We start from the raw sequence: 20012 nt of genomic DNA on the forward strand, positions 1-20012 counted from the left end.
GCCCTATGATCAGTGATGGCTCAACAACAAACAATCGATATATATGTATATAAATGACAGCGATTTGTGTATCCTCGGCAGTATGAAGTCCATGATAAATACTTCCACTTGAAACACCGGCATCGATATACTCGAAATGCAGTTGTTGAAGTATGGTATGCTAGATAAGTTCATATCATTTTCCATATGTAGACGTCACCTTTCAATCCGCCGCCTTCGAATCAGCCCAACTCGGCACAACCCCCCTACAAACATCCTCATAGTCCTCCATGACCTGATCCTTCACCGCGGCCTCCGGCGTCGTCCAAAACATCGCCCAGTTACTCCCAGGCAACTTTCTCACCCCCCTGCTCCTCTCAAAATACCACTTATTCACCGGGTTATCCTTCCTGCTCCTCCAGCACACCCCATTCGGGAAACAATCCCTCACCATGGCATTGAACACAATATCAGCCACACCTCCCGCCCCTTGACTTTTCTTCAGCACGGCAAACTTATCCAGGTAGGGCACTAATCTACCCGAGTTGTACGCTGTCTCCTCGTCAAGCCCGAATGGTCGTTCCCAGGTGAGGATCGCACCGCCTTCGTACTCGCCGGCGATGATGATACCTGCAAGGGAGTCTTGGACTCGGTTGAGGTAGTGCTCTGCGTCTAGCTTGCGGTCGAAGGAGTCGTTGATGAGGTGGATGAGTCGGGGGAGGTCGACGCACGTATCTGTTAGTTTCAGGCGGGGGGTGCCCGGTTTAGGTGGTTGCCAGGACCGTGTGCGGGTGTCGGGGAAGATGGTAACGGGGAGGCCTTTCTTCGCCAGGGTTGTGGTGGGCATTCGGGATGACCTTTGGTATCTACCATTTGTCGTTGATTTGATGCGGCCGATGGGTAGAGACGCCGAGTATATCGGCCGGTCGGTGAGAAGGTTGTGAATGATGGGATTCTGCCATCTTCGTGTTTTGACTTCACCTGCCATAGCCTCCTCGGCGTCTCTTCTGATATCATATGCTGGATTCGACTGTAGATTTGCGGCTTCGATTGGGCTGGTTATGATCGCGGAAGCTGTCGAGGGCAGGATTGCTAGTATGTTCTTGACTAGCTCTAGGTTTTCGATGTGTGAAGCTTTCGGGTTGCCTGAGATACCAGGTATTGGGCTCCCGTTATCTTGTGGTTCTGCTGCACCCAGGGTCGCCTTGATGCTGTTGAACTGCTCTTCGAGATTGATAAATACCCGCGCGCCATCGCCCAGGTTCCTAGCAGGAATTCCACCAAAGGGGTCGATGATGATCACCCTGTCTACTACCGCGGTCCGGGTTTGATTTTGGCCAGCATTGACCTGAAGTCCAGCAAAGTATTTTGCCAAAGCAAAGATCACTTCATTTGCGTCAGCCGCCGTGTGCTCTAGAGTCTCTTCGACCACTGCCCGAGAGGGGACCACTAGGATATGGCCATGCCTGAGCGGCGCGGTGAATGCCTCTCCAAAGCCAACGGAGAGCTTAGTATGACCAAGAGACGAAGCGCTTGGTGGAGTTGTACTCCGTTTCCAGATGCCTCCATCAACAAGTTCTGCGCCTGGTGTGCCATACTTTTGAATGGCTTTCTGAAGTCGGTCTGTTTGTTGCGTCACCACATCTTTCCAATCCAGAACTGAGCTTTTCTCTGCGCTGCATTCAAGAACGATAACACTTCGAAGACCCAGATCTCGCAGCCGGGTGAGCGTCTTAGCGACGCCACCCAGTAAAGTGTCGTCCCACGTCTGAGGCTCGCGAAGCTTCACAATCGCCACACGTGGTACTTCATCGGCCTCTAGAAATTCCACTGGAACGGAGCCTTGGACGAAAAATGACACATCCTTGGCTTCTGGGATTGCTTTGTCGCTCACAAGGGCGGTAAAAGCTTGTGATTCCTTTGGCACCGCTTTGGCTTTCGATGACCCATAGGTCTGAAGGTATGCCTTTGCATCCCGCTTGGTCGCCGACGACTCCAGTACTGAAATCAAAAACTCCCTGTCTGACTCTCTCTTCTGCTTTGCTTCGGCAGCAGAAGGGTGGCTTCGGCTGGGCTTTGCGCCATTCTCAGCCGAGGAGAAGTGACGTCGCTGAGACACTGATGTCACTGACGTTATGGTGGTGTGATTTGGCCGTTGCTGGTCGCGACAGATTGAGGCCTAAAAGCGCTCAGATTAATACCAAACTTCAGAATATGACTGATCGGAAAATGTAGCGATATATGCGCCAGGATATATCTCACCTGAACTACCGAGGTCGCCTTCTTCCACGCACCGTTGCTTCTCGTGAGCATAGCTGCGACCAGTGGCATCGGGCGGGGCGGTTTGAGTCACAAAAACTGTGATATAAATTATTTCGAAGAACGTACGGGCGGCCAGAAATGGATAATTCAATCCAGCACGCCCTCCTCATACAACCTGCATCCGCTTTGGTGTGGTGAGAATCCCTCGAAAAAGATGAAAGAAAAGGAAAGACGGAAGGGTCCAACCTCGGGACTCCATCTGACCACGCAACGCAGCAAAGCCCCGAACACTAAAACCCCATGTCGGTGAGAATTATCAGATCATCAGATAAGATACCCCGCAAAAAGGGGAAAAGGATGTTCCTTGGCAGTTCATCAAAGACCCAGAGCATATCTGGTAGCTGTAACCATGTATTCTAATTTGGCTGGTGTTTCATTCCGATGATTGGGTGTACCTAAAAACCAGCAGCTCAAGAGGAATTACCCCGCGGTTTGACCATATCACCAAAACCGTTGCAGTATGACATAATTGACCATTGAGTTTCTTGAAAAGGCTCAATAGAGCTCAGATGAGATGACTTCTCAAAATCAACGAGTTGAGCAAGCCTGGGAAGATTGCAACCATGTCAAGCCAGACAGACCTCTCAAACATGCAATCGTACCCACTCGCTGATATCCATGAACCAACAGCCTCTCCCCCATTAGCGAGAATGACATGAGCTTGTCAGATGGAGCATAAAGCCGATTGGACTTCCCGGTCCCAATCGACGGCGGGCCGGTCCTCTATCTGACCGGAAACCGGAAGAGGGGCAGTTTCCCCACTAACTCTAAGTGGTCCTCATAGCGAAGAGTAGAATTAATATATCTTGGAGCACCTTCAACTCTAATGTGATATCTTTGCTTCTAACCGGAATTCCCCACAGGCTCGACAACACATCAAACTCACCTACCAGTACCACATCTATCTCACAATGACCCCAACAGTCTTCTGGATTGGCCTAGGAAACATGGGCCGAGTAAGCCTCTTAATCCCCCCCTTACCTTCATATGTATCCCAACTAACACCCCCAGGGCATGGCCAAAAACCTCGTTCTCAAAGGCCCCCTAGACAACCAACCCCTCCTAGTCCACAACCGCACCAAACAACGCTCCCTCGACCTCGCCTCCCAACTCCCCCCTGGCAAAGTCACCATCCTCGACTCCATCTCCTCCGGCGTCCGCCAAGCAGACATCATCTTCCTCATCCTCTCCAAAGACTCGGTTGTCGAATCCGCCATCTCCGAAATCCTAACCCACGACCTCACCGGCAAGCTCATAATCGACTGCTCAACAATCCACCCCACCACCGCAACCCGCATCGCCAATTCCATCACCTCCTGCGGCGCCCAGTTCCTCGCCGCCCCCGTCTTTGGCGCCCCAGCCATGGCCGACGCGGGACAGCTCATCGGCGTTCTTGCCGGCCCTTCCGCCTCAGTTGACCGTGCCCGCCCTTACTTCAAGGGCGTGATAGCCAGAGCAGAAATCGACATGTCTGACGAGCCGTACGGGAAAGCCCTTACTCTAAAACTGATCGGGAATACTTTTGTCTTCAACATGGTGGAGCAACTTGCCGAGGGGCATGTTCTTGCTGAAAAGTCTGGTTTGGGGACCAAGTATCTGCATCAGTGGGTGGAACAAATGTTTCCGGGGCCGTATGCGGCGTATTCGACGAGGATGCTGAGCGGGGATTACCATACGAGGGAGGAACCGCTTTTTGCGGTTGATTTGGCTAGGAAGGACGCGGGGCACGCGTTGAAGCTGGCGGAGGAGGCGGGGGTGAGGATGAGGAATTTGGAGGTGGCGGATGAGCATTTAAAGGAGGTGAAGGAGTATGCTGGGGAGAAGGGGGATATTGCGGGGATTTTTGGGGCTGTGAGGAGGGAGGGGGGGTTGGGGTATGAGAATTCGTGATGGGCTATGTGGGATTTAAGGGCCACGGTAGTATTTCACTGTTGGCAGGACGGTGATGAAGTCTGCGTAGAGTGGAGAGATGCTATATCTTAGAATAGGGGAGTGCCTATGGAGAAAGTTGCTCTAATGCTGTCAAGATGCTCAAAAAGTGTAAAGAATGAACTTGGTTATATCAAGAACTGGTCCCAAATTGTTACTTTGCAAGCGATCACTAAAAGAGACAACAGCCCCTGTGTCATCCCTCCTCAAGAAAAAGACCGTAGAGTGACGTTCAGACCTACAACAGCAAACTCATTGATTCCACAGTAGTCCCCTCACTCACTCACTCTAGAATTCCACCACCCATTCATGATCCCTCAAGGGAAACATCCGTCTCACAATTAAAATTCAACTGCCCGGCAGAAAGATACTGCGCCGGGCAATCATACTCATCCTCCTCCGTCGGGCGACGGTGGCCCCAAACCTCATTTTTTCAAACCCAACCAAGTTCCAGTCCCGATTCTTATAAATAGCTATTCACCCAAGTGTCAGCACACATCCTCTCACAGCCCGTTACCTCAATAGTACTCACTGAAATGACCAAAATCAACATCATACTCCAACCGCTCGAGATCCTCCGGATTCCCATTATAGCACCCATCCCCATCGCAAACAACACCCTCGATCTTGCTCACGTCCCACTTTTGGAGAATGAGCCGGGTATTCTTGACGTCTTCGCAGCTGTGGGGGGCGGAAGCCGGGGAAGAACAGCCAGAGGATCTCACCGCCGCTGCCGAGGTCGGTGCATTCGTAGATCCAGATGTCGGCTTTGGCGGTGGTGGCGAGGGTGGTGAGGGTGGTGAGGGTGGTGAACTTCATTTTGGAGGGTTTGGAGGGAGAAATGCACAACGGTTGTTCGTCTCCTGTGGTTGAGGGTTGAAGCTGATCGATGGCTGGTGAGTAGAGGAGGGACAAACGGCGGAACTTGTACCTCCCTCTTTATACCTGAGACGGGCGTTTGTTTGTGCCTCTCTGAGTTGATCAATAGTGAAATGGCGATATCCCATGTCTACCTAGTCTTAGTCTGTTGGTTCTGAGCCAAGTCAGCCAACGGTAAAATCGTACCACGATAGCCGCTGCGATCGACATGGTGAACTTCTAGTTTCGTGTCACCGCCGTGTGGATGGTGATTTGTTCGAGGAGAAGCTAGAAAGCAACTACCTAGGGGAGACGTACAGCCGATGTTGTCGTATTAACTATTTTGAAGACATTTAAAGTTCGAAAAATGATTCTCCATTCGGTGTTAGTAGGATTTTATGTCAAGGTTGATTCCAAGGAACGTGGAGATCTTACGTTTAAGGGCTAATACAACCATGGAAGCCAAGCAGACGACGAAACGCTCTGATAGTACCATGCTCTCTCTCAATACACCCATGAAATCTTCAAAATCCCCATAAAGTTACCTACATCCAAACATCTCCAGAGCCACGATCCCCCGGAAGAAAAGTTGACCATCAACCACAGCAGAAGACCAACATAGCGCCCCAATGGCGGAGAATTGCTATGTACATCAATATCTATCGTCGATCTTTAGGAGCAAGGTACAGAATGTGAAGTTCCTAAAGAGGCTTGTTTTCTCGATCCACTCTCTATGCTTGTTCTCAGTCGATACGTTGCGATGCCAAGGGCTGTTGGGTTCGATATGGGCAATTCGACGTCATGTCGAGACTATTGAACGAGGACACGCGATATGTTTGACTGGGACTTGAGTAAGAAAAGCATCGACAATGGCCGAAAACAATCGGAGATTTTGGGCATTGGCCATTTGGTTTAAGGCCTTTGAGTTTGACTTGTTCAGCTTGTTGGAAGGTGACAGATAAAAATGACAAACAGCTCAACGGTCATCCACACTTTGTTTGATTGTGGTGATGCGGATACGAGAACCCGGTGGTTTTGGAGTCGAACATGGAAGCTCTCAGGGGTCGAGAGCAACCGAGGTTGGGGACATGCCCTCGGCCAGCAGGCTTACCGCTCGACCATTTGGCCGGTGCAACTGTTCCTTGTTGCAAGATGTGTGCGGGAAGAAATATATATACTGTCGTTAGGAAGGAGCAAGCTGTTGGCCTGACAGGTTCTCTGACAGCTTCATAACGACGATGTCGTGGCTGGGGCTGGCAAGGCAGGAGTCGTCGATCTTACCCTAACCTACCCAAACTGATACTAATGTATTTAGGAAAACCACGTAGGAGTTTGAAATCAAGAGGACATCACAAAATGGAATCATCGACCTGGTGTCTTGCTGAAAGAGAGGAAAGTACCAAGTGTATGGCAACAAGATGAAAGATAAATACCGTAATTGCAAACTCAGCGTAATATTTCACGACCGACAGCGGTCTTGGCATTTCCATTACATAAGCAGCACCCTGCACCCAGAACCCCGGTCCAAGCTTGCCTTGTTACATGCTGCGCCTTGAAGCTCCAGCATCATCCAGCCAACCAACCTCCAACCAGCCGCCGCAACACCATCGAACCTGTCGTCGTCGTCAGGAACATCAACGATTAATACCACCCCCGAAACGACCATCATCGCCATTCGATCAACAAAATTTCACTTCCAATTGAAACACCACCCTTACCTACCCTTCCAAATCGCGCAGCACCAGCACCCCTCCTCCCCGTCAACGAAACCAAACATTCACCATGGCCAACGGGTACGTCCCTTCCCACCCCCAACATTTACCCCCAAACCACCCGCAACAACAATGTTATTGCGCAAATAGCTAACCACCACCCCAAACAGATGGAGCATCTTCATCGGCCTAGCCATCATTCTCGCAATGTGCACCGCTGCCTGGGTCTTTGCCCCCAAGGGTGAGAACCAAGTGTACGTCTTCCCCCTCCTCACCCCCCACCCTCCCAACCTCCAACTAACCTTCTCTCCCCCACAGCCTCTGGCGCTCCTCCCTCATCCTCGCCTTCGTCAGCTGCTACCTCATGTGGGCCATCACCTTCCTCGCCCAGCTTCACCCCCTCATCGAGCCGAGACGGTCCGACATTCGCAAGGAGTTTGTCCACCATTAGACCACATAACCATAAGCTACAACGAGATGGCACATACAAAACAGATGCAAGCCTCAACACGAGGCTAAAACTATAGGCGGCGAGCAATAGGACGATGATGACGAAGAAGAGGAAGGGGGAGGTTATTGGCATTGTTGTACGAATACCCACGGCACGGCATTCATAAACAGATTCATTTTTTGGGGCTGGCGTTTATTTGTTTTCTTTTGCTTTTTGGGCGGCGGTTATAGGACAAACCAGGGGGGACGGGAATGAATCAAGCCTTGATAATGGAGGCTTTTGGGAAGAATGACGGCTGGAATTTGTACATTTCGCAAGCGGGCAAGCCCTTCGGAGGCTTAATATCATGAACATGGGGCACACGTCTTTTCCATCAATCCATGTGACAAATACCCAAAAGTCAAACGCTTTATTACTTTTACCAAAAAACACTCCCCCTTTATCCCACAGCCAACCTCCCCGCCCAATCTTTTAGATACCCCAATAGCACCCCCAACTCCCCTAACCCCCGTCCATCACCCCCCATTATCTGGCCCCCTTCCGTCCCTGCCGTCCAAGAATCCACCCCTTCTAACCCGGCAGCCCACAGCACCACCCTCCCCATCGCCCATCTACTTAGCGCCCCTGCCATGGCCAAGAACGCGGCAACGCCGTAGCTGCAGTCGAGCAATATCTTCAACGCCTCGACATTATTAGCCACCACCGCCCACCCTAGCGACCTGGCCGCGGCGGGAACGTCATATTCCCATATGACCATCAGAATAGGGAAGAGCTTCGTAGAAGAAGAGACGAGAAGGGCCGTGGAGACAGAGTTTGGACGGGGATACCGGGGTAGGATGCCGAGGAAGGGGAGGGGCGAGAAGCGGGAGGAGGTGAGGAAGCGGATGGATAGGTGGAAGGAGAGGGTTGTTAGGGTGCAGAGTAATACTGTTTTCGGCATCATCAGCATGACTGATTGTTGGGGAATTGATGGGGACACAGACGGAAAAAGACGTATTGAGTAACAATGGGGCGTTCTGCCAGGCCCTCGGTGTCACTGCTCTGCCTTTCGATCCTAGCCCAGGTGAGGTAGACGTCAAATAGCAGTAACAAAACCCCTAACCGGACGATGCTCGGGGCGAAGGCGTCTTCTTCTTTTTTGGGGTGGTCGGGATCGGAGGGGTCGGAGGAGGGGGTGTTCATCAGTGTGTTGTGGAGTAAATGTCGGTACACCTGCGGTTTTATGAGGACTAAATCGATGAATAGCACCACAAAGTCGTGCTCGACGTATTTGTCGCAGAACCGCCCGCAGTTCTTGCAGACGGTGAGCCGGATGTTGTGGCCGCCCGAGGCGGAGGGCTTGTTGGTGGTGGAGGAGGTGTTGCTCGTTCCGCCCTCGCGCCAGAGGGTTTTCACTGGGTGGCGGCATTCGATGCAGATTGGCATGGTTGCGACTGAGAGGTGGTTATCGTGACATTTGAAAGGTTGTGTATAAAGGCAAGGGGTGCGCCGTGATGCACCGGTTTGTCGTCGTGCAGGAATATTGAATGCGATGGGGAATTGATGATGCTTGATGGTGGTTTGAATGATGGACAGTCGTGATGCGCCCCGATAAGGGTTCTTATCAATGACGCAGCTACTCCAGGCATGCGCAGGGAAGCTGGCTGTTGGAAGTGCGACCCCCTGAATGAACCCTGATGGTCAACCTAGACCCACGCACTTGTCAGAGAGAAAAGAGAATGATCCAAAAATCTATTTTGATCCAATAAATCCAACACGCTGCGCCAATTCTTGCTATATACCCTAAACAAGCATTCAAAAGAACAGAAAACAACAACCAGCAATCCGCAATGAAGGGCTCAACCTACGCAATGCACCACTTGCCAAATTCAAACCCCACTTCCTGAGCTACAGAGATCCTAATCAGCCTTCTTACTCACTCCCCTCCCCCTCAGTGCAGCTGCCTCTCCAAAACTCCTCCCTGATGGGCCAGCAACAGCCGGACTGCCCAAAGTCCCCCCAAAATTCGGGTCATGCCACCCTCTCCCGTCATCATCACTTCCAGTGTTCTCCAATTCTATCAGATCACCCTGTCCGTTACTCCCTCCATGCATCCCGCTCACCCGCCTCGGTCCCAGAATAGGCGTGACGTTCCCCGATTTTGCAAGTTCGACACCTTTCTCGATAGCGCCTCTCAGCCAGGTTTCCACAGCAAGAGCCGCCTTGTCGAGACCTGTCCCTTGTCTGCTCATAGCGGAGGTGTCCTGGCCCTCTCCAAACGGGCTCTCCGCAATGGTAACCGGCGCATTAGCATCGTTGGTGAAGCCAAACCGAGCCCTTTCCATGCCCATGGCCGACATGGAAGGCAAAGAGTCAAAGTTGAATCCGGGAACATTCTTCTTAGCCCAATCGTTGAGAGGGTCTTTTTGTGGCCCAGGGGCTCGCACATTTCTGCCGAGCGAGCCTACACCTCCTGGACGGCGCATCCATGCCGGTCGGGGATCGTTATCGCTGGTGGTAGCTGTCGAGTTTGATCGGGTGGGTAGGTTTCCATGAGAGGATGCAATCGGAGAACGGGTGGACAACAGCGAAGGGCGCCGAGAAGAGGGACTTTTTGGGCTTCCAATATTTGGCTCAGAAACACTGGTGCTGGGGGCATCAACTGAAGCTCGAGGCGTTGACAAAGATGACATGGTGTGAGTGCTTTTCTTCCTGCGAGGAGGAAAGTACCCAAGCGACCTCCGAGAAACTCTGGCAACTTCGACTGGGTGAGGATGGGAATCGATTGATACCCACCGTACATGGGTCCATGGCCGGTCGTCGTCGCCTGACTGTGATTGTTGTTCCAGCTGGTTACTATTTCCTGGATTCGAGAAAAAGTCGCCTCCATTGGTTGGCTGTCCCCATGGATCTGTTGTGTCTGGTGTTCGTGCCAACAGGTCAACCTTCGCTACTGGGTCGACTGGTGTTTCACAAGTCTTGCCCCTGACCTCACACGCATCCACCGGCATCATCAAATATTTCCTGACCTGGATTCCATCTCTTGACCAGAGCCCGTTGGCCTTTCGAAAAGCATCCTCTTGACATCTGTATTTTAGTACCACCCCGGCATACGTGTCTGTTGGTTGGACATGGTGAATGTAAACCAAGTGTTCCTCCGTTTCGTCATTCAATACTGTCCTGCGCAAATCCTCATCCGACCCCTTCTTCTTGAACTTTCTACCAAAATCCAAACCCCCATTCACACCTTCGTGGCTTTCAAGAATACTAGCAGTCCTCATCGCTTTCAGTCTGGCATCCCTCTTGGCCAATGTTCCAGTGCCAATCTCGTCGGAGCGGGGTCTGGTCTCACCTGGCGGCGCGGGGCCCCATGTGTTTGTGGCATCACCTCGACCGCCGCCTTGCCCCCCCTTTGCCCTGTTCCCGTTTGTTTGTGGTCGGTGCGACTCTCCGTTGATAAAAGACTCCCCGCCTGCAATCAATGTGGTGGCAAGGTTCTGGACCGAGGCCCAGCTTGGCGCCCAAGTGCCTCCTAACAAACCCGCGCCTTGTCCTGAACTTCCTTTTGTGTTGGGACGATTCCGCGCAACTTCTGTTCTTGCATCATTTCTGCCTGTTACTGAGCCAATATGTGCGGCGGGAATCGGAGTCGCACCACGGCTGGTAGACCGACTGGAAGAGTTGTCGGGGTCGTCTTTGTAACTGGCTTGGCGCCGGTTTCGTGGCCGAATAGAGCTGGAGTCGGAATCCCGGGAGGCGGCGGGCAGCAGTGTGCTCGAAGAGGCCCGCTGCGAGGGGTTCATTGCATCGGGTATCGCTCCGGTGAAGCCGCTGCTGCTGCTAACCTCGACGATGCGCCGCGATGACGGTATAAGAAATAGGGCATGGAATTATGACTGGAACTGTGGAACCATTGAGTTGCGGCGAAAGGTGAATACAGTCGTATCAGCTCAACGGACGACTGCAGGACGTTGGGGGACGATGTTGTTCAGGCGGTGGTTGGAATTGCAGCGACCTGTCCTTGATCTGTGACGCCGAAGGCCCAAAAGCAAACCCGCTAAGTCTCAATTAATTAATTAAGCCGTGGCCTGGTAGCGGATGCATTTGGTGAAGAGATCGTGAGAAAGACGGTGGCGCATGGAGAAATATCTCGGCCGGTACAAGGGAGAGTTCCTGTTCGCGCACATTCAGCAGCAAGGCGTCTCTTCGTTGCTGTGAGAGACGGAGAGATGCTGCGGTGGGAGGTGATGGGTTGTGTCAGCCAGGTTCCCCCCTCGGACCACTGCGTTCCAGCGTTCCTAGCCACTGCGCCGGGGCCACCCCTGCGAAGTCGTTCGTTTGACCAGAGTGGCCAATCAGTGCCAAGGATCACCCAACGGCATCAAGTGCCTTGGACCTCACCTCTACCGGGGCATGACTTACACGACTGCGATCTCTCTTCCCTCCGGCTACTTTTCAGTCCCTGATATCTATGAAAATAACCTCCATAGCCACAAGGAAACATGTTTGTCTTTTATCATGTCAGGCCGACAAAGCTCTTCTACTCAAGCCTCACGCTTGCTCTTCTTATTCATGCCCACCATCCACCGAGCAGGTCCACACACGTTTCAGCCAATCTTGTTTATGAGGAGAATCCAAATTATGTTGATATTCCGATGTACTACTCTACTGCCGGCAAATTCATAGTCTCTCCTACCCTAGGACAATATCTCTCAAATATCCTTCTATCAGGCGCCCAAATCATCGGCCAGCAACATGCACTTATTCATTATCAAAACAAGGACGTAAGTTCCGGATAACTGCATCCTCCATAGAACACGCCAAGATTCTACACACTGACCACCCTCCCCTCTAATGGGTGGGGTTGATTGGAAGCTGACAGTTGCAAGTGCGGGGCGACACCATGAGGAAAGTAAACAAATATTCTTGTGTTTTTGCGGAGCGACCGCGGCGTGACCTGATTTGACGAACTCTCGATTTGCGACAACGACGACATTTTCTCCTCCCGACACTACCTGACCATCACCAGCGGGCATCGGGGATTTCTGCATACAAATCAACGCCACCATGAGGGTGACGGAACTAATTATCGATGTGAGTTTCACCGCCCAGGCTTTCTCTTGCTTGTCGTTGCTCTCCAACATTGGGCACCGCTAACCAGTTGTCGCATCACCAAAACAACAGGGCTTCAAGTCCTACGCCGTCCGTACCGTAATCTCGGGCTGGGACGAATCCTTCAACTCCATCACCGGCCTCAACGGCTCGGGAAAATCCAATATCCTCGACGCCATCTGCTTTGTCCTCGGCATCACCCACCTCTCCACCGTCCGCGCGCAAAACCTCCAGGATCTCATCTACAAGCGCGGCCAGGCCGGCGTGACAAAGGCCAGCGTCACCATTGTGTTCGACAACAAAGACAAGAAGCGATCGCCCATCGGCTTCGAGGAATACGCCACCATTTCGGTAACGCGACAGATCGTGCTGGGGGGCACGACGAAATACCTGATCAATGGCCACCGCGCGCAGCAGCAAACGGTGCAGAACCTGTTTCAGAGTGTACAGCTCAACATCAACAACCCCAACTTCTTGATTATGCAAGGTCGGATTACAAAGGTGCTGAACATGAAGGCGGTGGAGATTCTGGCCATGATTGAGGAGGCGGCGGGGACGAGAATGTTTGAGGATAGGAGGGATAAGGCGTTCAAGACGATGGCGAAGAAGGATCTGAAGCTGCAGGAGATTACAGAGCTGCTGCGGGATGAGATTGAGCCAAAGTTGGAGAAGCTGAGGACGGAGAAGAGGGCGTTTTTGGACTTTCAGCAGACACAGAATGATCTCGAGAGGTTAACGAGGATAGTGGTGGCGCATGACTATGTCGTGTGTCAGGAAAAGCTGAAGCAGTCGGGGTCGGATCTAGAGGCGAAGAAGCAACGGCAGAAGGATCTTGAGGCTTCGGCGGAGAGGTTGAAGAGCGAGATTTCACATTTGGAAGAGGATGTGGAAAGAGTAAAGGCGCAGAGGGATAAGGAGTTGAGGAAAGGAGGAAAGGCGCAGGCGCTGGAGGAGGCGGTCAAGAAGTACTCGAACGAGCTTGTACGGCTAGCTACGGTGATCGACCTGAAGCGGACCAGTCTGGCGGAGGAGGAGGAAAGAAAGATTCAGGCTGAGAAGGCTGTTACCGAGCTGGAGGCGACACTGCAGGAAAAGACCAAGGCGTATGAGAAGACCAAGGCTAAATACGACACAGCGAAGGATGCGGTGGAAAAGCAGAGTCAGGAGGTGGAATCCAAGGAGGAACTGCTACAGACGCTGCAAACCGGTGTTGCATCCAAGGAAGGCCAGGAGAGTGGTTATCAGGGTCAATTACAAGATGCGAGGAACCGGGTGACTGCTGCTACGACGGAGCAGGAGCAGGCCAAGATCAAGATTGCGCATTTGGAGAAGCGGATAAAGGAGGAGGAACCGCGAGCAAAGAAGGCCAAAGAGGCAAACGCTGGGCTGTTGAACGAGTTGGAAGGGCTCAAGGTGCAGGCTCAGAGGCTGGAAAAGGAGCTGGGCAAGCTTGGGTTCCAACCAGGGTCAGAAGGCGAGCTGTACAAACAGGAAAGCCAGCTCCAACAGATTATTCGCAATCTGCGCCAAGAGTCGGACGCTCTGAAGCGCAAGGTTGCCAATATTGACTTCAACTATGCGGATCCAGTGCCAAACTTTGATCGCTCCAAGGTCAAGGGTTTGGTGGCTCAGCTGTTCACTCTCGACAAGCAGTTCATTCAGGCTGGTACGGCTCTGGAGATTTGCGCTGGCGGTCGTCTCTACAACGTTGTTGTGGATACTGAGGTTACTGGTACACAGCTCCTACAGGGCGGTAGGTTGCGCAAGCGCGTTACCATCATTCCCCTAAACAAGATTGCTGCGTTCAAGGCCTCTGCTCAGACAGTTGCCACGGCGCAAAAAATCTGCCCGGGGAGGGTCGACTTGGCTTTGTCTCTTGTCGGTTATGACGAGGAGGTCTCGAGGGCGATGGAGTACGTCTTTGGCAACACGCTCATTTGCGCGGATGCCGAGACTGCCAAGAAGGTGACTTTCGACCCTAACGTCAGGATGCGCAGTATTACTCTCGAAGGCGATGCCTATGACCCCTCGGGTACCCTTTCCGGCGGCAGCGCTCCCAACTCCAGCGGTGTCTTGGTGACCCTGCAAAAGCTCAACGAGATCACCAGACAGCTCAAGGAAGCCGAGGCCAACTTGGGCTTGCTTCATAATCACATCGCCCGTGAGAAGTCCAAGCTCGACCAGGCCAAGAAGATCAAGCAGGAGCTCGACCTCAAGTCCCACGAGATCAAGCTTGCCGAGGAGCAAATCAGCGGAAACTCTGCTTCGTCCATCATCCAGGATGTCCAAAACATGAAGGAGACGATTGGCCAGCTCAAGGAGTCTATTGTCGAGGCTAAGCAGCGACAGGTGGAGGCCTTGGCTGACGTCAAGCGCATCGAGAAGGACATGAAGGACTTTGACAACAACAAGGACGGTAAACTGGAGGAACTGCAGAAAACGGTCAACAGCCTCCGTGCTTCGGTCGCCAAGATGCAAACCTCGCTCAAGACTTTGCAGAAAGAGCTGCAAAACGCCCAGCTCGACTCTGAGCAAGTCTCTGCTGACTTGGCCGCCGCCAGGGAGCAAGTGCAGGAGATTGATCTGGCTATTGCCTCGCAGCAGGAGGAACTCACCGCCCTGGCCTCCAAGGCTGAAACGATCAAGACCACCCATGACGAAGCCCAGTCCGAACTTGATGCGGAAAGGCGGAAACTCTCCGTGTTTGACTCGGAGCTCAAGTCTCTTGAACAGGCCACCCGCTCCAAGACCTCGCGCATTGCCGAGGAGAAGCTTGAGCTTCAGAAGTTGGGCCATCAGATTGAGAAATTCGGCAAGGAGTCACAGTCTGCACTGGCGCATATCCAAGCCTTGGAAAAGGAACACGAGTGGATCCCCGACGCAAAGGATCAGTTTGGTCGTCCCGGCACGCCCTATGATTTTAGGGGACAGAATTCTAATATTTCAGAGCTGAAGGCCACGGAGAGGAACCTGAGGGAGAGGAGCCAGGGGTTGAGGAAGAAGATCAACCCCAAGGTGATGAACATGATCGACAGCGTGGAGAAGAAGGAGGTGGCGCTGAAGCACATGATGAAGACGGTGATGAGGGACAAGAGAAAGATTGAGGAGACGATTGTGAGTCTGGATGACTATAAGAAGAGGGCGTTGGAGGAGACGTGGAGGAAGGTGAATGGGGACTTTGGAGCCATTTTCGAGGAGCTCCTCCCGGGGTCTTTTGCGAAATTAGACCCGCCAGAAGGGAAGACGATTAGTGATGGGTTGGAGGTGAAGGTTTGTCTTGGGAAGGTGTGGAAGGAGAGTCTGACGGAGTTGTCGGGTGGTCAGAGGTATGTATTCTTTTTGGTATGAAACGGGATGTGTGCTGACGGAACATTAGATCGCTCATTGCACTTAGTCTGATCATGGCGCTGCTGCAGTTTAAGCCGGCGCCGATGTATATTTTGGATGAGGTTGACGCCGCGTTGGATTTGTCGCACACGCAGAACATTGGAAGGCTGATCAAGACGAGGTTCAAGGGGAGTCAGTTTATTGTTGTGAGCTTGAAGGATGGGATGTTTCAGAATGCGAATAGGATTTTTAGGACGAGGTTTAGTGAGGGGACTAGTATGGTGCAGGCTTTGACGCCGGCGGATTTGAGGTGAGAAGTGTGTTTATGAATGAGGATGGGATGGATATTTGGAGTTTGGGAGAGCGGGGTGGGAAAGCATGGATGGCTGGATACAAAGGGATGGATGGGTTGCTTTTTGTTTGTTTGGTTTTCTGTTTGTTGATATAGGGATGGGAGTGGTAGATATGATGAATGACTTTTCAAGTTGTACACGATATTATAGTATGTGTGAGTTTGGCCGTGGTTGTGTTTAGTGGGATACATGTATTTTGTCTTGATTGTCATTTCGTTGGTGTGTCTACGTTGTTGACTGCAAATAATCATAGGATAGGCTATATTCCTTCGTCTGAACTCCCGTCTGCAGCATATATGTGTTGGGTTTATGTAGGTAAACAACGTGATGTAACCGACTGACAAATGTCAGCTGTCTTTGGGTGGAAGTTGGCAGAGGCAAAGCGGCTTTGTCTGTGAAGTGATTGTCTTATATTATTACACAAAATCTACTCTGCATATACAAGGAACTTTTGTCTCTCTGTCCCCATCTATCCCCTGTTCTTGCCAATATCCAGATCGCCTCATGATTCTATATATCTTCTCCGCCGCCTCTCAAACCATCCTCCCCAACTGACTCTCTCTATCATCACCCACTCTCCCTCTCCTCTCAATCAGTGCCCAGGCTCTCTTACTGATTAATATACCTATGCCCCCCCCTCTCTCCCACCTCCACACTCATCCCAACCTCAACCCAGCTCTCCAACTTCTCCTCCCCATCAAACAAGGGCGTCAACTGCATCCCCAAACACCCCTTCAGCCTCGCCCCCTCATCCACATCCCTCAGCTTCCTCAAGCTCCTATCCGGCTCAACCGAATGCCTAAACCCACTGTCCTGATTCACATTCGGCATCTTGCACCTCACCGTCCGGCACGACACATGAAAAGTTGCAGCAGCAGGCTTGCTCTTCTCCCCCTCGGCATCATCACTCTTCTTAAAACAGACCTCTTTCCACGTCTCCTCATCATAAGGGGGGTTGTTTTCCTCGGGACCGTCGACTAAGAAAGAAATCGGGGGTGTCAGTGGCTGTGGGGCCACGCTTACAGGGGAGGGGGAACAGTAAACGCCGCAAAGAAAAATAACACAAGAAAAAAAGGGTGTGTGTGTGGAGTAGCGAGCGGCTCAAGAGACAACACCGCGGGGAAGAAAAGGTACAGTAGCAGGGGGGAAAGAAGAAAAAGGGAAGAGTCTCGTCGTCCCCAGTCCACTTCAGCCCATTGTCAAAACTCCCCCCAGCCCAGAAAAACTCACCGCTTTCCGTGCTTCCGTGAAACAAACCAACAGGGTCCAGGGGACTCGACACAACAGTCTTGATGATAACAACAACAAAAAAGGAGAAAAAAAAAGTATCGAAACATACCAATGATGTTGGCGCGAAACCTCCGCGCGTCCAAGTCTTGTTCGAGATTCTCGTCTTTAGTGATCTTGGCGCTGAAGTCGCGGATGCTGGAGAGGTTAAGGAGATGTAGTGGATACTGCCGCAAATGGCCGTGTTAGAAAACAACACAAAAAAGTCACACCCATCGTCAGCCCCTCTTTCTTAGTTGATTTGCGCGAGTGAGTGGTGGTGCGTTTCATCACCAAAAAGTCTGTGGGTAGGACGGCAAATCGAACCACGCTCTTCATTCACAAGCCAAAAAATGCCGAAGTGAGGAGAGGGAGGGGGGTGTGCAGACAGTAAAAAAATAAAAATAAAAATATGAGAGATAAAAAACAAAAGCTTACAGCATCCTGAAATCCAGTCATAGGCTGGTAACCCGCCTCCTCCCTCCCCGGCGCACACCTATGCACCTCTCTCAATCGGCCCGGGTCGACTCGAAAAAGCCCGAGCCTGTTGCTCACCCCCAGGTACAGCGCCAACTCCCGAGGTAGGTCCTTTTCCATGTTCAGCGCCGACACCACGTCCTTCCAGATCCTGACCTCTTCCCTCTCGTACCCTTGGGACTCAATCTCGTCTTGCGACGGGAAACTCACCGGGAGGACAAGCTGCTTCTGCGGGACCGCACCGCGGCCCCGTGCGAGCTTGGCGGCCACCCAGCTGACGACCCCGCGGAGGCCTGGCTCTTGCCAGGGGAAGCTGATGAGGAGAAATGAGTCTTTGATGCTGGCGTCCGAGTAGAGCGGTTTACCTCGGGCTTTGACCGGGTCCGGGCTGAAAAGCTCCACGGTGACGGTGGCTAGGAGGGGGAACTGCCGCTGGGTGATGAATTCCCAGCTTTCTTGAGGCTGGAGCTTATCTTCTGCTGACGATGGGTTGGTGCTGAGAGGAAAAGGGAATTTGAGTTGAGCAAAGGTGTAGAGGCGGTCAAACTCCAGGCCGTAGGGGAGCACCTTGCTCGAGGTGAGTTGGATGCCTTTGCATGACTTGACTGGGTAGATCCATAGCTGGTCGATGGTGGTTTTTGATGGTGAGGTTGTAGTAGTCTTCTTGCTTTTGGTGTGCTTCACACCGATGGGCGAATGTGTTTCAAGCAGTGCATCGCGCTGTGATGGGGGTACGGGGGGAAAGTAGATGAACAGAGGCAAGAGGAAAACGGTAATGGTGGAAATCAACAGGAGAAGGCCGGGAGCGTCAATGACTGGGCCGCTCCGCAGCAACACCGAGTCCGGGTCCTGGTCCATTTGTTGCCGAATTTATCGGTCGGTCGGCCGGACGTCTGCAGGATATCTTGTGGTCGTCTGCTGCTTGAATAGTTATTGTTTTTTTTTTTTTTTCGGCGGTTGACCGTTTGGTTGCAGTTGGCAGCTTCCCAGCGTGGCGGTTGGTGTCACCAACTTGCGCGCCCCCAACGTCTCACTTGGGACTGGATTACCTAATAACACGTCTTATTCACTAGCTGGCCATTAATTAGGTACTATCCACCACGACCCAAAATCCTGTTAAATTGATGTTCTCTCTAATTGCATTGCATTTTTTTTTTTTTTGGATCGCTGCGTGTTTGCGGGAAGGGCAAATCATCCAAGATCATGACTTAAACCTGTTAAATATCACAGAGCTGTGTTTTGAGTGGCTGACTAGTGTGATTGTTAAAGTCGTCGGAACCACAAATCGGCGGTGCAGGTACCTTTTGATGGGTAACAATAATATATCAGATGTTCTGCGGGTCAAGACATGGGCCACCACCAGTTGTTATTCAGTGCTTAAAGGGGCAAAAGAGAACTAAAATAGATATATGATTGACGGCAGGCCACGTCAACAGTCGCTATACCCATATGAGTCGTTGTGATGTCCTACGTCAACCTGAAACCAAAAGACAAAAAGATTGTCAAGAGTTCAGATGGCGATCGAGCTCTCTGAGTATTCCCGACGGATCAAACCCCTATCGACCCGGCAATTTGACATAGGGCTGGCTTTAGCCCCATCAACCCGATTTGCTCTCCCTGCTATGTCTGGATGGAAATGTGTCTGATTGGGCTTCTTCGCCGCAGGTTCTGTCGGATCGCACTCCGCGCGCCAGTACAAGAAGAACCGGGAATGCGCCCCGAAAACAGCGACTGGAGCCGGTCACTGCATCTTGCCGGGAAGGAACAATACTGGTTGACGCACGCCGCGCCCATGTCGGTGCGCTGCTGGTTGAATACAGCAGCTGGTTGGGCCTTGTGAGAGTCTTTTTACCCTACCCAACCCCCGAGATACTTACCCAGAAAACCTGAGTGTTTTTTTGCGCGGCCACCTTTTCCTTATTTTGTCATTTGTGTCGCATTCATTGGCACCCTGACGTGATTAGGGTGACGCAAGCTTGATCTGATCTTCACTACGCCTATGGGACAAGTGGGAGATACAGTCCGATACAAATCTCTGACATAACCATATTGATGTTGCACAGAGACCATTTTTGCGGCCAAGAAACCCGCTGGAGAGGTAGCGCTCCGCTTCTGCTACCCTTCACCTTCGGCAATGCCAGACTATCTGCACCGCTACCGGTCTATCCAAAAGACTAGGAGAAGTCGCCACTGCAGAAACCACTTGAAAATTCTGTTTCTCACAGAGGCTACAAGTAGCGCAGGCTG

General features: G+C 52.0%; 8 protein-coding genes across 8 annotated transcripts; 3 read left to right on the forward strand and 5 right to left on the reverse strand.

The window, feature by feature from the left end:
• Positions 1-35: 35 nt before the first annotated feature.
• On the reverse strand, positions 36-2857 carry ARG2 (Amino-acid acetyltransferase, mitochondrial). Its single transcript, XM_062914205.1, has 2 exons — positions 2242-2857; positions 36-2158 (listed from the first exon to the last, which is right to left on the reverse strand). Exons 1-2 carry the CDS (start codon positions 2308-2310, stop codon positions 203-205), a joined length of 2025 nt encoding a protein of 674 aa, XP_062762710.1. The 5' UTR covers positions 2311-2857; the 3' UTR covers positions 36-202.
• Positions 2815-4393, forward strand: QC763_603610 (uncharacterized protein). Its single transcript, XM_062914204.1, has 2 exons — positions 2815-3257; positions 3313-4393. The coding sequence occupies exons 1-2, from the start codon at positions 3213-3215 to the stop codon at positions 4189-4191; spliced, it is 924 nt and encodes a 307-aa protein (XP_062762711.1). The 5' UTR covers positions 2815-3212; the 3' UTR covers positions 4192-4393.
• On the reverse strand, positions 4302-5049 carry QC763_603605 (uncharacterized protein; the record flags this gene model as incomplete). The annotated part of the gene is made up of 3 exons (XM_062914203.1): positions 4302-4703; positions 4763-4903; positions 4956-5049. 3 exons carry the CDS (start codon positions 5047-5049, stop codon positions 4579-4581), a joined length of 360 nt encoding a protein of 119 aa, XP_062762712.1. The 3' UTR covers positions 4302-4578.
• A 1543-nt stretch (positions 5050-6592) lies between these two features.
• Positions 6593-7681, forward strand: VMA9 (H(+)-transporting V0 sector ATPase subunit e). The gene is made up of 3 exons (XM_062914201.1): positions 6593-6881; positions 6971-7054; positions 7119-7681. Exons 1-3 carry the CDS (start codon positions 6871-6873, stop codon positions 7249-7251), a joined length of 228 nt encoding a protein of 75 aa, XP_062762713.1. The 5' UTR covers positions 6593-6870; the 3' UTR covers positions 7252-7681.
• Positions 7682-7690: 9 nt separating this feature from the next.
• Positions 7691-8759, reverse strand: QC763_603600 (uncharacterized protein; the record flags this gene model as incomplete). The annotated part of the gene is made up of 2 exons (XM_062914202.1): positions 8235-8759; positions 7691-8178 (listed from the first exon to the last, which is right to left on the reverse strand). The coding sequence occupies exons 1-2, from the start codon at positions 8674-8676 to the stop codon at positions 7691-7693; spliced, it is 930 nt and encodes a 309-aa protein (XP_062762714.1). The 5' UTR covers positions 8677-8759.
• Positions 8760-9149: 390 nt separating this feature from the next.
• Positions 9150-11033, reverse strand: QC763_603590 (uncharacterized protein; the record flags this gene model as incomplete). The annotated part of the gene is made up of 1 exon (XM_062914200.1): positions 9150-11033. One exon carries the CDS (start codon positions 11031-11033, stop codon positions 9150-9152), a length of 1884 nt encoding a protein of 627 aa, XP_062762715.1.
• A 616-nt stretch (positions 11034-11649) lies between these two features.
• Positions 11650-16129, forward strand: SMC2 (Structural maintenance of chromosomes protein 2). Its single transcript, XM_062914199.1, has 3 exons — positions 11650-12324; positions 12415-15668; positions 15719-16129. The coding sequence occupies exons 1-3, from the start codon at positions 12298-12300 to the stop codon at positions 15981-15983; spliced, it is 3546 nt and encodes a 1181-aa protein (XP_062762716.1). The 5' UTR covers positions 11650-12297; the 3' UTR covers positions 15984-16129.
• Positions 16130-16409: 280 nt separating this feature from the next.
• Positions 16410-18748, reverse strand: QC763_603570 (uncharacterized protein). Its single transcript, XM_062914198.1, has 3 exons — positions 17727-18748; positions 17362-17476; positions 16410-16999 (listed from the first exon to the last, which is right to left on the reverse strand). Exons 1-3 carry the CDS (start codon positions 18621-18623, stop codon positions 16632-16634), a joined length of 1380 nt encoding a protein of 459 aa, XP_062762717.1. The 5' UTR covers positions 18624-18748; the 3' UTR covers positions 16410-16631.
• Between the last annotated feature and the right edge of the window lie 1264 nt (positions 18749-20012).

This window comes from Podospora pseudopauciseta, chromosome 6 (assembly GCF_035222475.1).
Source record: "Podospora pseudopauciseta strain CBS 411.78 chromosome 6, whole genome shotgun sequence".
NCBI lineage: Eukaryota > Fungi > Ascomycota > Sordariomycetes > Sordariales > Podosporaceae > Podospora > Podospora pseudopauciseta.

What these genes read in the sequence shown, in the direction of transcription:
- SMC2 (XM_062914199.1), top strand. Translation starts at nt 12,298, where the DNA reads ATGAGGGTGACGGAACTAATTATCGAT. An exon ending in TGACGGAACTAATTATCGAT is followed by an intron (nt 12,325 to 12,414) that starts GTGAGTTTCACC and finishes CCAAAACAACAG; the next exon opens with GGCTTCAAGTCCTACGCCGT. An exon ending in GAGTTGTCGGGTGGTCAGAG is followed by an intron (nt 15,669 to 15,718) that starts GTATGTATTCTT and finishes ACGGAACATTAG; the next exon opens with ATCGCTCATTGCACTTAGTC.
- VMA9 (XM_062914201.1), top strand. An exon ending in CCCAAGGGTGAGAACCAAGT is followed by an intron (nt 7,055 to 7,118) that starts GTACGTCTTCCC and finishes TCTCCCCCACAG; the next exon opens with CCTCTGGCGCTCCTCCCTCA.
- QC763_603570 (XM_062914198.1), bottom strand. Translation starts at nt 18,623, where the DNA reads ATGGACCAGGACCCGGACTCGGTGTTGCTGCGGAGCGGCCCAGTCATT. An exon ending in TGACTGGATTTCAGGATGCT is followed by an intron (nt 17,477 to 17,726) that starts GTAAGCTTTTGT and finishes CATTTGCGGCAG; the next exon opens with TATCCACTACATCTCCTTAA. An exon ending in GTTTCGCGCCAACATCATTG is followed by an intron (nt 17,000 to 17,361) that starts GTATGTTTCGAT and finishes TTTCTTTCTTAG; the next exon opens with TCGACGGTCCCGAGGAAAAC.
- QC763_603610 (XM_062914204.1), top strand. Translation starts at nt 3,213, where the DNA reads ATGACCCCAACAGTCTTCTGGATTGGCCTAGGAAACATGGGCCGA. An exon ending in GCCTAGGAAACATGGGCCGA is followed by an intron (nt 3,258 to 3,312) that starts GTAAGCCTCTTA and finishes TAACACCCCCAG; the next exon opens with GGCATGGCCAAAAACCTCGT.
- ARG2 (XM_062914205.1), bottom strand. Translation starts at nt 2,310, where the DNA reads ATGCCACTGGTCGCAGCTATGCTCACGAGAAGCAACGGTGCGTGGAAG. An exon ending in AGGCGACCTCGGTAGTTCAG is followed by an intron (nt 2,159 to 2,241) that starts GTGAGATATATC and finishes GAGCGCTTTTAG; the next exon opens with GCCTCAATCTGTCGCGACCA.